Below are 13,304 nucleotides of genomic sequence, written 5' to 3' on the forward strand. Positions count from 1 at the left end.
ATGATGAAACCTGCTTCCCACCTCCTGAGAGAAAGGTGATGGAGAACATGTGCCGTATGAGCCAGAGGCGTTTAGAAATGATTATGGGTGAATCTGTTTTTGCTACTACTCCTACTTGTCACAAGGGAAGGCTTTTGTTCTTATGTAGAAGCGCTGGGAAAGATATTGATAGAAAGGAAAAAAGGATCAATGAAGCGTTTAAATGCACAATAGAGAACAAAAGTTAGCTCAGAAGGGGACAGAAAAAGACAGGGCAGTGTTGCTAACCCTGTGTTTGATTTAATACACTCTTTAAAAGAAACAAGTTGTATATAATAGGGATTTACAGTTTTATATGTAGTCTCTTTTCTGTTCTTTTATATGGAAGTGTTCGTGTTGTCAATTTTATAATTAAAAAAAAAGAAAGTTTGGACAAAAATCGATCTTAGATTTTATAATGCCAAGCTTAAGGTGCTTGTATTTTATCCTAGAGTCAACAGGGACCCACAGAAGCTTTTTGAGTAGGGGAATGGAGTGGTCAGAACTATAATTAGGAATATCATTTTGGCATCTATATGGAGAATGGACTGGAGTAGGCAAGATGTGGGGCAGGAAGACCAGTTACAAAGTTATCATTGTCGTCCAAGAGAGGGATGATAAAGGTCTGAACCTGGGTGGTAATTTTGTAGCTAGAGGGAAGGGGATACAATGAAGAGATGGTACCTGAAATGGGGTCTCTGATTTTTCCAGGAAGAAGATCCTTGAGTCCTCCTGGAGGACTTCTCTGAGTCATCCCTTGCCTGACCCTCTGGATCTGCACAGGTTCCCAAGGCAGCCCTGCTCTAGAGCGTTTCCTGAGAGTACCCAGAAAAGTTAGACTCAAGCTTAGACCACCAGCAAAAAGGCCTGACCATCCAATAATTAGGCCACTTTATGATCTGCAGGAGAAACCAGTTCTCTGACCTTCCAAAGTATGGGTCACCTCACCTTTAGATTCCCATCCATCATGAAACTTGTGGTATGGTGCTTCCTTTTGACATTCCATAGCTCTGCAGGTAAGTGGCCTTAATTAGCTGTATTCACATTTCAGAGTCATTTATTCTATAATATATAGAAAGCCAGCCTCAGGGTCAGGAAGATCTGGGTTCAAATTCCACCTACAACATAAATTACCAGTGTGAGCCTGGACAAATCACTTAACCTCTCACTGCCCTCTAGAAAACTCTGAGAATATGAGGTGCATTCATAGATGGAGGAATTTTTTCACTGAAAACTCATATAGAACACTGGAACTCAGATGGAATTCCACATACCCATGAAATCAGAGGTGTGGACAAACCAAATATACAGAGTGCTTTTTTTTTTCACAAGGATGCTGTGAAGCAGGTAAGGGACAAGAATTATTATCCCCATTTTACATTGGTGCAAACTAAGTCTCACTGAAATTAGATGAGTTACCCATGATCACCCTTCCAGTAAGTGTCTGAAGAAGGGATCTGAAAATCAGCTCTATGCCCATCACTCTTTCCACTCCTATGTTATAGCTGCCTTTACTTAATAAACTGCTCGGATTACCTGAGGGGCAGTGGGGAATAGCAAAGAGTCACCCCTGAATACAGGACAGCCGGAGTTCAAGTCCTGCCTCTGATTTTTTTTTGAGTCTATGCCCTTCTTGTCCTTCCCTTACAGCTCCAGGAAAGCATAGCTCCCATGCTCTTGCTGAAGACCGCCTCTTCAAACACCTCTTTAGGGGCTATAATCGCTGGTCACGCCCAGTTCGGAACACTTCCGATGTGGTGATCATCCGCTTTGGGCTCTCCATTGCCCAACTCATTGATGTGGTGAGTCTTTTCCCAACATGGGACTCTCTTGCTCACCCTACCAGGCTGGCCCTCTACTTTCCAACCAAACTGAACTCTCTGCTCCCACCCACATGGTCCTTCCTCTTCCATTCTGGCTCCTTCCTTTTCTTTTCAGCCCTTCTCATCCCTATCCAACCCAGACCCTTCTCCCTACTCCAGCTCCACTCAGTTGCTGCTAACTTTACAACTCAGTGTGGCTTAACTTGGACCCTTTCCCTCTAAAGATATAACAGATATGATGAGAAATCATCTCCTTTCCTTCTTTTTCTTGTCTTATTGTATAGCTAGTATTTCTACAGATGTTAGACTTTTTTTTACTATATTGGTTAACTTTGTTAAATTGTTTTTCTCTTTTTAAAATACTTTATTATAAAAGGGGTTCCCTAGAAGGGGAAGGAGGTGATGGATATACTAGGGCATATAGGTGATATAAAAACATAAGATATAAATAAAAATTTTAAAAAAGATATCATGCTTGGAAGCATACTTTAGGAAGGAGAGGGAAGGTGGACATGACCATGTGAATGGAGAAGAGACCTAAATACAAGTGGCAGAGGAGTCTGCCACTCCTTGTCACATCCACTCCAGTAGAGTGATCCTGCTGCCATTGTGTCTGCAGGAGAGATTAGGGAGTAGCATGGTAACTGAGAAGTATTGGGTGTTTCATTTGGTGAGGGAGGCTGCTATCAGCAATTGCCCTCCTTTTCTTAGTCTGGTTCAATTGCTTCACACTGAATAAGCTCTCTTGTTTCTCCCCACCCAAAAACAGGATGAGAAGAATCAGATGATGACGACCAATGTCTGGCTGAAACAGGTGAGGTTCTGTCCTCTGCAGTCAGTTTATCCTAGTAGGGAAGATGCCCAAAAGAAAGCCAGGAATCTCCAGGAATAGTTTTTGGAGTTCCCAAGAATCTCACAGACAGCCATCGTACAGGCCTATCCCTCATTTCTCAATTCAATTCAGAAGGATTTATTAAGCACCTACTGTGTGCTAAAACACTGTATTATTTCTGAGGGTACAAGGACAAGACTCCATCTTCAGCAATTCCCTTGTCTGTGCCTACCAGGTGAGAAAGGCAAACCCTTCTACATGTACAAGTGATCCCATTCCATTCTGTCTTCTCCAATAAATTTCTCCTTCTATTACCCCCACTCTCTTGCTAATTTTCAGCCTCTGCCTACTGGTTGCGTCTCTACTGACTTCAAAGGTGTCTGTCGTCCTCATTCTCAAAAATCACTGCTATTTATTATCTTCTATCTGCCCTCCCTTTGGTGGATAAATTTCTTCAGCAGTTTGTCTACAAGTGATATATTCACTTCCTTTACTAAGACTCTCAACTCTCTGCAGTGGTTGCAGACTTCATCATTTCACTGAAATGGTTCTCTCTAGTTTTCTAGTTTTCTTTTTTTCTATTCGCATGCCTATTTCATTGTTCTGTTCCTTCTCTTTTTTGTTGAAGAAAAAGTTTAGAGATATAAATTTTCCCCTCAGGAAAATTTGGTTGGCTTCCAAAAATTTTGTTACTTTGTCTTGCTTTATGCTTTATGCTTTTATCCACAAATTCTTTAGAAGTAAATTATTTAGTCTCCAGTCAATTTTAATCTTTTATTAAAAGGCCCTTTATTGAATATATTTTATTGCATTGTGGTTGTCAAAAGCTGTGTTTAATATACCTGCTTTTCTGAATTTATTTACAAGGTATACATGTCCCAGTACATGGTCAATTTTTGGAAGGGTGCCACACACAGCTATAAGCATATCTATTCTTTTCTGTTCCCACACAGTAATTTCCAGAGATCTAGCATAACTTCATTACCTATCTTTTAATTAGATTTTTCTCTGAGAGGGGTATGTTGAAATCCCAAACTATTATAGTTTTACTGTCTGTTTCTTTCTAGAAATCAATTAGTTTTTCCTTTATTTAGATTGTTCCATTCTGTGGCACCTTTCTAGGTGAGCGCTACGCCATTCAGTCCACATACATCTATATCTATTAATATTAATATTAACTCACTGACTATAGTGCCTTTAAGCATAATGACATTTTCCACTTAATCTCATTTAATGAAATTTATTTTTATTTTTCCTTTGTCTGAAACCATAATTCTATTCTTGCTTTTCTGAGTTCACTTGAAGCCTAATAGGTTTGCTTTAGTCGCTTACATTAATTGTGTGAATTTTCTATTTTGAGTTTATTTCTCATAATTAACAAGTTGTTACATTCTGCTTTGTAATACATTCTGCTATACCCTATCCATTTTATGGGTGTTTGTCCTATTTACATTTGTAATTATGATTGTTAATTGTGTATTTTCTTCTATCATATTTCATTATACTTTTTTGAAACCTGCTTCTGTTTTACTATTTCTCTTCTTTTTCTCTCTCCCAGTGCTTGAACATTGGCTCTCGTCATTTATTTCTTTTCTTTTATGCTGTACTTCATGCTTCACTTTGGATGGAATTCCACTTTGATTAGTCTTTTACTAAAACTACCCTCCATCTTAGCCCTCCTTCTATCTTCCTGTCCCTTCCTGACTCCCTATTAAGTTTAATGCAATTTTATACCAAACTCTTTGTGACTGTGTCCATGTTCAACCCTCCTTCGTCCAGTTTAGATGAAAATGAAATTTATCTATATCTTACTCTCCCTACCCCTTCCTCCTTGAATTAAGACCTAATTATGTGAGATAATAAATTCTATCCCATTATTCCCTGTTTCTAATGAGTTCTCCTTTCTTTCTCTTTTATTTTTTCTTTTAAGAATGTCAAAATATAACAAAACTTCTCCCATGAACTCTGCCTTGTTTGTTCTCTTCTCTGATTCTTGAAGACAATAGGGTTTGGAGGGCACACATTTCTCCTATTAGAAGATAAATATTTTGCCATCACATATAACTTCCAATTGCTCAAATATATTCATCTTTTAATTCCTGTCTTTGCATTTCAAAATATCTATTCAGCTCCAGTATCTTCATCTGCAATACTTGGAAGTCCTTTATGTCATTAAAGACCTATTCTCCCCATTTCCCCACAGCATTATGTTCAGTTTTCCAGTTAAGTTTTTTTTTAATTTTAAATCTTTATATTTTGCCTTCTAGAATGTCGTATTTCAAACTCTACTCTTCTTTATAGTGATCTAAGAGGTCTTATGTGTTCCTGGCTCTGGCTCCTTAGTACTTGAATTCTTTCTTTATAGATATCTATCTTAATTTCTACTTTGACCTGGAAGCTATGGGTTTTGGCTAGGATGTTCCTGGGAGTTTTTATTTAGAGACTTTTCTCAGGAGGTGACTAATGTATTCTATTTTCATTTTGCCCTCTGGACTGTTTTACCTCATGATTTCTTGAAATATGGCATCTAGGGTTTTGTTTTTGTTTTTAGTGGAAGTTATCAGGTTATCTGATGATTTTTAGATCAACTCCCCTTGGACCTATTTTCCAGGTCAGCTGTTTTTGGTAAGAGATACCTTATGTTTTCTGATATTTCTTCAGCCTTCCAATTCAATTCTAATATTTCTTGTCTCATGGAGTCACTGATTTCTGTCTGATCCTGTCTAATTTTCAAGGAACCTATTTCTTGGGCAAGACTTTGAACTTTCTGTACTAGCTGTATATTTTCCTTCCACTTCTTTTCTCTAGAGTTTTGTTTTCCTTTCTCATTATTTCTCCTAGAGCTCTTATTTCATTTATATCATCATTTATAAACGCTTGCTTCATTTCTTCCAGGAGCTCCAGTATAGCTTATACAAAATCTATAATTTTCTTGGAGGTTTTATTTGTAGATGAATTGGTATTCTTTCCTTCTCCCAGATTTGTGATTTGAACATCCCTGACTCCAAAACCTTTGTTTATTGTCAGTATTTTCTTCTTTTTACTTGTTTCTTCAATCTCACGTCATTAATTGGAACTTTGTATTGGGGCCAGGCTCTATGCACTTCTGAAAAAAAATAGTGAGGCTTGCTTTGATAGTGATCTGTATTATCTGGTGTGTGGATAATGGGTGCTGTGTCTTTCAAGGACCTCAGTGCATTGCACTAGTAAGTCTACATAGTAAGGAGGAGAGAGGTGTGCACAGGGCAGTGCACTTGGGGTGGTCGGCATCAAAGTGGTCTGATCCAGGGAGAGCCATGATTGATGACATTTTGATCTAAACTCCATAATTATATTAGCCCCAACTCAGGATCAAAGCAACTCAGTCTAGGCCCCTTTTCTCTATGCTAGAAGACTTCTATGTACTGTGTTTCTTGACTGGACTGTTCTATTCTGGCTGGAGCCCTTCCCTAGGACCCCATAGTCTCTTTATGTGGACTTGGGCTGACAAAATGAATTCACTGTAGTTCTCTTTGGATTTCTTGCATTTCTCTGTTTGGTGCTCCTTTTACTTATCCATGTTGAAATAATTGGGAGAAAGCTGGTCCACTTCCACTTACCCAGATGTCTTGAGGAGAGTTTCCCCCCCTTTTTTTACTTTACATATATTCTATTTATTTGTGAAAGTGTTGCTCCCCTCAAATCTCCTGAAGAATGTAAGTTCCTTGAGGGCAGCAACCATTTCTTTTTTTATCTTTGTCTCTTAGGGCCTACCACAATACTTGGCACATAGTAGGTACTTAATAAATATTTGTTGAATTAAATTGAATTGAACCTTCCTTTCCTGCCTGCTTAGGAGTGGAATGACTACAAGTTGCGCTGGAATCCAGCTGATTATGGAAACATCACATCGATCCGGGTCCCTTCAGAGATGATCTGGATTCCTGACATTGTGCTCTACAACAAGTAGGCAGTCTTTCCCTTTTAGCCAGAATCTGGATTTGTTGACCGGGTTTTGCCCTAGTGAATTTGGGAGGGGTTAGTGCATGTAATAGTTCCAACTGGAACTGCTGCTATTTATAGCTTGTGCCCCCAACTAGATTGCCTTGATGGCAGGGAGAGTGTCTTTTTCATCCTTAAGTATGTAACAGTGGGCCTAGTGTATAGTAGGTGTCCAGGAAACATTGGTTGATGGTGATGATGATGATGGTGATGGTGATGGTGATGGTGATGGTGATGGTGATGGTGATGGTGATGGTGATGGTGATGGTGATGGTGGAGGTGGTGGTGATGATGATGATGGCTTAGCCATCAGATGAAGAAACTGAGGGACTAGTCCAACCACTTGTGAGTTATTTTATTCCTTGAAGCTCTGTAGCCCCTCTGAGCTTTTTTCCACTCCTAACCTCAGAATCAGGGCAAGAGGAAGGAAAGAGACACATCTGTGGCAGCAGACCTGACTTCCTTGGAGCCCTAAGGAAACATTAAGGTCACCTGTGAGATCTAGATTTGTTCAATGCACTTTGATTTTAAATGTGGCCTGTTTAAGTAGGGGTCAGAGAGAGGTAGAGGTAGCAGGAGGACAAGTAGCAAAACTATCCATCTAAAACCCCTCAGACAGATAATTTTGGAAGAGTCTTCTCTTTTTTTTCACTGCTAGACTAAATTTATTGTATCCTAGCTTTAGAGTTGGAAGGCACTTTAGAATTCATCTAATCCAATCTCTTTATTCTACTCTTCTGAATCCCAGAGAAGTGGTGGAGCTACTAGGTGATACAGTAGAGACCTGGAGTTGGGAGGACCTGAGTTCAAATCTGGCCTCAGACACTTACTAGCTATGTGACCCAACCCTGTTTACCTCAGTTTCCTCATCTGTAAAATGAACTGGAGAAGGAAATGACAAACTACTCCAGTATCTCCACCAAGAAAACCCTACATGGGGTCACAAAGACTTGGACATGACTGAATTCAAGAATTCTGGCATTAAGTGGCAGAGCTGAGATTCTAACCTTATTCTTCTGACACTAACACCACAAATCATTCCATTAAACTAGACAACCTCTATTACTGAATAAAGTCTCAAATCCTTAATCTGGCATTTTAGACTTATGTGCCCAAGTTTCCTGTATTGACCTAAAGGAATTTCTGCTTTTTCCCCCTTCCCTTGCTTATAATTATATTAACAATCGCTGATATTATATAAGACTCGAAGGTTTGTCAAAGCACTTCACAAACAGTATTTCATTTAATCTTCTTGGAGATAGGTGATACTATTATTTTCATTTTGCTGATGGGGAAATTGAGGGAGATTAAGGTGATTTTCTCAGGGTCACACAGCTAGTAAGAGTCTGAGGCAGGATTTGAACCCAGGTCTTCCTGACTCCAGGTCCAACGTCCTAAACACTATGTCACCTATAGATATTTCCTATACATTTCTTGGATCATCATAGTCAAAGAATCCTTTTTCTAGCGACCAAACTGTTGGAGCTTCCCCCTGTAACAGGCTGTTGATATAATCCTTGGATAGTGAGTAGGCTGCTACCAGTCTCTCATTAAAGCCTTTCCACACAGGTAGGCCCCACTACATGTTGGGCCTTACTGGCATAGCCTTGGAGATGCCCGAGGGGAAAGAAATATGTGACACTTCCTTGATCCAGTCAGATGCTGAAATGTTGTTACTATCTAAGCAAAAATGGGGTTTGTGTTGCCACCTAGTGGTAACTTTTAGTAACAACAGAAAGGTGGAGACACGTGTTTCTAACTTTTTTTTTTTTAATTGTTCATCTTTAAGCTCATTTCCATGGCTTCTGGAACTCTGACTAGGGGTCATGTAAAGGGAGGGAGGATCTCATCTTTGCTTGTCACCTCCAAGGTCCTCCTGAGCCTGTGAACTGTGGAAGAGTGGGCATCCTGGTGCATGTTTTCTCTGAAGCATCATGTGTGTGGCCTTGGATAAGTGATTCCCCTGCTCTGGGCCTCAGTTTCCTTTCCAGTAAAACAGAAGTGTTCAATGGAATGATCATTAAGCTTCCTTTCAGCTCTTGATCTCTCTTCCCTTCCTCTCCCCACCTTGCCTGTCCCCCCTTTCTCTCTGTCTCTCTCTCCCTCTCTCTGTCTCTGTGTCTATCTATCTCTCTCCCTCTCTATGTCTCTCCCTGTCTCCGTCTCCCCCCTGCCTCCATCCAATATGCCACCAAATCTTATAGTTTTTACCTCCCTACCGTCTCTTGTATATTCCCCCTTCTCTCCTGGGATGTTGCCGCCAACTTGGCGCAATCCCTCATCTTCTCACAATAGCCTGCTGGTGGCTCTACCTGTTTCAAGTCGCTCACCTTCCATTCAGCCACTAAGTGATTTTCCTATATACCCTGCCCCGCCCCCATTCAATAAATGCCAGTGATCACCCGTCACTTCCAGGATCAAATATAAAATCCTCTGTTTGACCTTTCCAGTCTTCTTACATCTTACTTGTTGCTGTTCAGTTGTTTCAGCGACAGTCAACTTTACATGACTCCATTTGGGTTTTTTTTCGGTAAGGATACTAGAGTGTTTTGCCCTTTCCTTCTCCAGCTCATTTTACAGACAGGAAAACAGAGGTAGAGTTAAGTGACTTGCCCAGGATCACGTAGCTAATAAGTGTCTGAAATTGGATTTGAACTCAGCTCTTTCTGACTCCAGGCCCAGAGTTCTATCCACCAAACCACCTAGATCCCCCTGCATCTTACTTTCTTAGATCCAGTGACACTGGCAAGACAATTCCATCTCCTGACTTTGTATATTTTCCCTGGTTGCCCCCCATGCCAGGAACTCCCTCTGTCCTCATCTCTGCCTCCCGGCTTCCCTGGCTTCCTTCTTCAGGAAGCTTTTCCTGGTTCTCTTCAATCATAGTGTCTTCTCCCTAATGATTATTTCTGATTTATCCTATATAAAAGTTCTCTCCCCCACTAGACAGTGAACTCCTTGAGGGCAGGCACTGTGTTTTGTTTTGTTTTTGCCTTTCTTTGTATCTCTAACACTTGGCAGTCTCAGGAACTTAGGTGCTTAATATAAATGCTTCATTGACTTGACTTGATCCTGTAAAGTGGGTAATAAGGGCTGTTGTCAAGAGTTGAGTCCGGCAACTTCTCCCAATGTAAAATGTCCCCAGGCTCCTTCAAGGAGAAAATCCTTCTTTAGGATCTGACCCAAGTCACCCCTACCTTTCTTCCAGGCGCCTCCATTCAAAACCTTGGAGTCACCTTTGTCTCCTCCCTTATCTTGCCCACTACATTCAGGCTATCACCAAGTTTTGCTGATTCTTTATTCTTAAGCTTTCTTGAATTTCTCTTACTTTCCATTCCTGTTGCCTCAGTACCTCAAATGGTACTATTATAACGCCCCCCAACTGGTCTCCCTGCTCTGCCCCCCCCCCATTTCTCTCCCTTTCAATGTCTCCTACATACCCTGGAAGATTAGTTTTGCAACACAACTTGGCTCATGTTACTCTATTATTGGCTCCTAACTGCCTACTGAATAAAGTCTAGGCTCTTCAAAGCCCTCCACAATTTATCCCTAACCTATCTTTCTAACTTGAGCTTAAGACGTTCCCCTACGTACTCTGTTCTCCATATACTAGACAATCTAGACCAAGGGTGAGGAACCCACAGCCTCAAGGTCACATGTGGTCCTCTGGGTCCTCAAGTGCAGTGGGCCACATGTGGCCTTGAGGCTGCAGGTTCCTCTAGTCTAGACCACTTTCCAGTCTCTGAACGCTCATTATTATTGTTCTGGAACTGTGATTTATAGGACAAGGAACTTCTGGGGAAGAAATGCCCTGTCTAAAAACCTACATAGGCAACTCTTCTGTAACAAAGCTTAAGTGATTTGCACAGCATCACACAACCCATAGGTTTCAGAGGAAGGACTTGGAACCAGGTCCTCCTGATGCCAAGGCCAGCTCTCTGTCTATTCTAACACCTGCCTCTTTCTGAGTATAACAATGGCAAATCCTTATATTTATATAAGTTAAACACAAAATAAAGATTTGGGGGCCAGGCATTCTTCAATGTTTACAGAAAAATCCAGATGCATAACCAGAAAGGGCTTTAATCTCCTCCCTCACCCTACCAAGATTGGCCTAAGAAGGTGTGGATGGTTTTCTAATTCTCCTTTTTTTTCAGTGCTGATGGGGAGTTTGCAGTGACTCACATGACTAAGGCTCACCTGTTCTTCACGGGCACAGTGAAGTGGGCACCCCCAGCAATCTATAAGAGCTCCTGTAGCATTGATGTGACTTTCTTCCCCTTTGACCAGCAAAACTGCAAGATGAAGTTTGGCTCCTGGACCTATGACAAGGCCAAGATTGATCTTGAGCAGATGGAACAGATGGTAGACCTGAAAGATTACTGGGAGAGTGGGGAATGGGCTATCATCAATGCTGTGGGCACCTACAATACTAAGAAGTATGATTGCTGTGTCGAGATCTACCCTGACATCACCTATTTCTTCATTATCCGGAGGTTGCCTCTCTTCTATACCATTAACCTCATCATCCCTTGTCTCCTCATCTCCTGCCTCACTGTCCTGGTGTTCTACCTGCCATCAGACTGTGGTGAGAAGATCACCCTCTGTATCTCAGTCCTGCTGTCACTCACTGTCTTCTTGCTGCTCATCACTGAGATCATTCCCTCCACATCCTTGGTCATTCCACTCATTGGTGAGTACCTACTCTTCACCATGATCTTTGTCACACTCTCTATTGTCATCACTGTCTTTGTCCTCAATGTTCACCACCGCTCTCCAGGAACCCACATTATGCCCCATTGGGTGAGGGTTGCCTTTCTGGGCTGTATACCTCGATGGCTTCAGATGAATCGGCCCCTTCCTGTCCTGGAGCTCCATCACAGTCCTGGCCACAAGCTCAGTGCCGCTCATCGTTGGTTGGACACCAATGTAGATGAGGATGAGAAAGAGGGTGAAGAGGAGGAAGAAAGCTGGGAATTTTCTGGACATTCATCACCAGTAATTGATACCCTCTATTGTCACTGTGGCCATCACCATGGGTCTCCATGTTCCAAGACAGGGACTCAGTTACCAGGGTCTGGATTCCTTCTGCCCCACAGCATCCAAAAAGCCCTGGAAGGTGTGCACTATATTGCTGATCATCTGAGGACTGAAGATGCTGATTTTTCGGTGAGTTGGGAATAAGAGAAAGGCAAGGCACCAGCAGCTTGGATTTCATAGTTTCTTAGATCTAGAGCTGAAAAAGACCTTGGAGGCCAACTTAGAAGCATCTATTCTATAGTTGAGCAAATGAAACCTCAAGGAGTTTAAGTGACTTGCCCAAGATCCCCTAGATAAGTGGAAGAATCAGGATTAAAACTCAGATCTCTGTGACTGCAAGCTCATCATTCTAAAGTCAGCATTCTTTCCATTGCACCACATTGCCTTCAAAGACACTCTCAGTCACTGGCATTGGTATTTTCATCCTCAGTCTCCTCCTTTGGGGTCCACTTCTGCACTCAATCATACACAACCCCTTGTTGCAACCTAACTTGTTTTTTATCTCATTTCCTCAACTGGATTGTACGTTTCCAGAAGGCAGGGACCATAGCATACATTTTCGCATATATCTACTGGTATCAAATACAGTGTCACATGCTTAGCAGGTACTGGACAAATATTTGTGGGATGTTTAAAACTATCAGTAGTTTCATGATAGAGCTATCTAAACATAGGCTAATAACTCCACAGCAGAATAGCCCAAAAGCCATAAGATCATTTTATATAGGTGGGTGTGATGTGATATCTGTACTATTCATGAGGATGAAGAACACTCACTTTTATGTACCATCATTGTAAGCCTGATTCCACATGTCAGATTATAGCTAGAGGGTTCCCTTACCTTGACATCGGCACACAGTAGGGAATATTGGTGCTTGGATGACACTGTAACATCACTGGGGACATCTCCACCTTCTCTTATCTAAAACTTGAAATCACAACCATAGAATTTTGGAGCTGGAAGGAATCATAAAGCCTTTATGACAGGGGTTTTCACCCTGGAAGTCTATGAACTTATTTAGAATGTTTTGATAATTATATGTCAATATAATTAGTTTCCTTCATAATATGTATTTCATTTTATGCATTTTAAAACATTTCTGAAAAGGGTCCATGGGCTTCACCAGTGTGCCAAAGGGATCCATGACAGCAAAGTGGTTAAGAAGCTCTTATCTAGGTGGTGGTAGGGGTTTGGTCTGAGGAGATGTTTGTGGAAAAATTTGGGGATTGATAATAAAGATTTTTAGACTGTTTAAGTTTTGGAATAGTGGAGGTTCTTTGAAACAAAAACTAGCTTCTAGGGTCTTCTTTTGAACCCTTCTTTCACCAGTTGTTATCTTTTCTGAGGCCCCAGTGTGGTAGTCACTCACCTAGGCTATGGCAAAGGTTAACGTTTTACTCTCAATGTCATTTGAAAAAACATTCGTGTGCTACCTTTCTCTAATTTTCTGCCTCTTTCATGATGCATTGGTTTTCCGCCACAGGTGAAGGAAGACTGGAAGTATGTTGCCATGGTGATCGACCGGATATTCCTCTGGATGTTTATCATCGTCTGTTTCCTTGGGACCATTGGCCTCTTTCTTCCTCCACTTGTAGCTGGCATGATCTAA

The 13,304-nt window shown here is 41.2% G+C and overlaps 1 protein-coding gene across 1 annotated transcript; it reads left to right on the forward strand.

The window, feature by feature from the left end:
- The first annotated feature begins 952 nt into the window (after positions 1-952).
- On the forward strand, positions 953-13,304 carry CHRNA2 (cholinergic receptor nicotinic alpha 2 subunit). Its single transcript, XM_036750721.1, has 6 exons — positions 953-1,034; positions 1,669-1,820; positions 2,611-2,655; positions 6,509-6,618; positions 10,812-11,823; positions 13,179-13,304. Exons 1-6 carry the CDS (start codon positions 953-955, stop codon positions 13,302-13,304), a joined length of 1,527 nt encoding a protein of 508 aa, XP_036606616.1.

The sequence above is a fragment of the Trichosurus vulpecula genome, chromosome 3, assembly GCF_011100635.1.
Source record: "Trichosurus vulpecula isolate mTriVul1 chromosome 3, mTriVul1.pri, whole genome shotgun sequence".
NCBI classification, from domain to species: domain Eukaryota; kingdom Metazoa; phylum Chordata; class Mammalia; order Diprotodontia; family Phalangeridae; genus Trichosurus; species Trichosurus vulpecula.

What these genes read in the sequence shown, in the direction of transcription:
- CHRNA2 (XM_036750721.1), top strand. Translation starts at nt 953, where the DNA reads ATGGGTCACCTCACCTTTAGATTCCCATCCATCATGAAACTTGTGGTA. An exon ending in TTGCCCAACTCATTGATGTG is followed by an intron (nt 1,821 to 2,610) that starts GTGAGTCTTTTC and finishes ACCCAAAAACAG; the next exon opens with GATGAGAAGAATCAGATGAT. An exon ending in CTGAAGATGCTGATTTTTCG is followed by an intron (nt 11,824 to 13,178) that starts GTGAGTTGGGAA and finishes TTTCCGCCACAG; the next exon opens with GTGAAGGAAGACTGGAAGTA.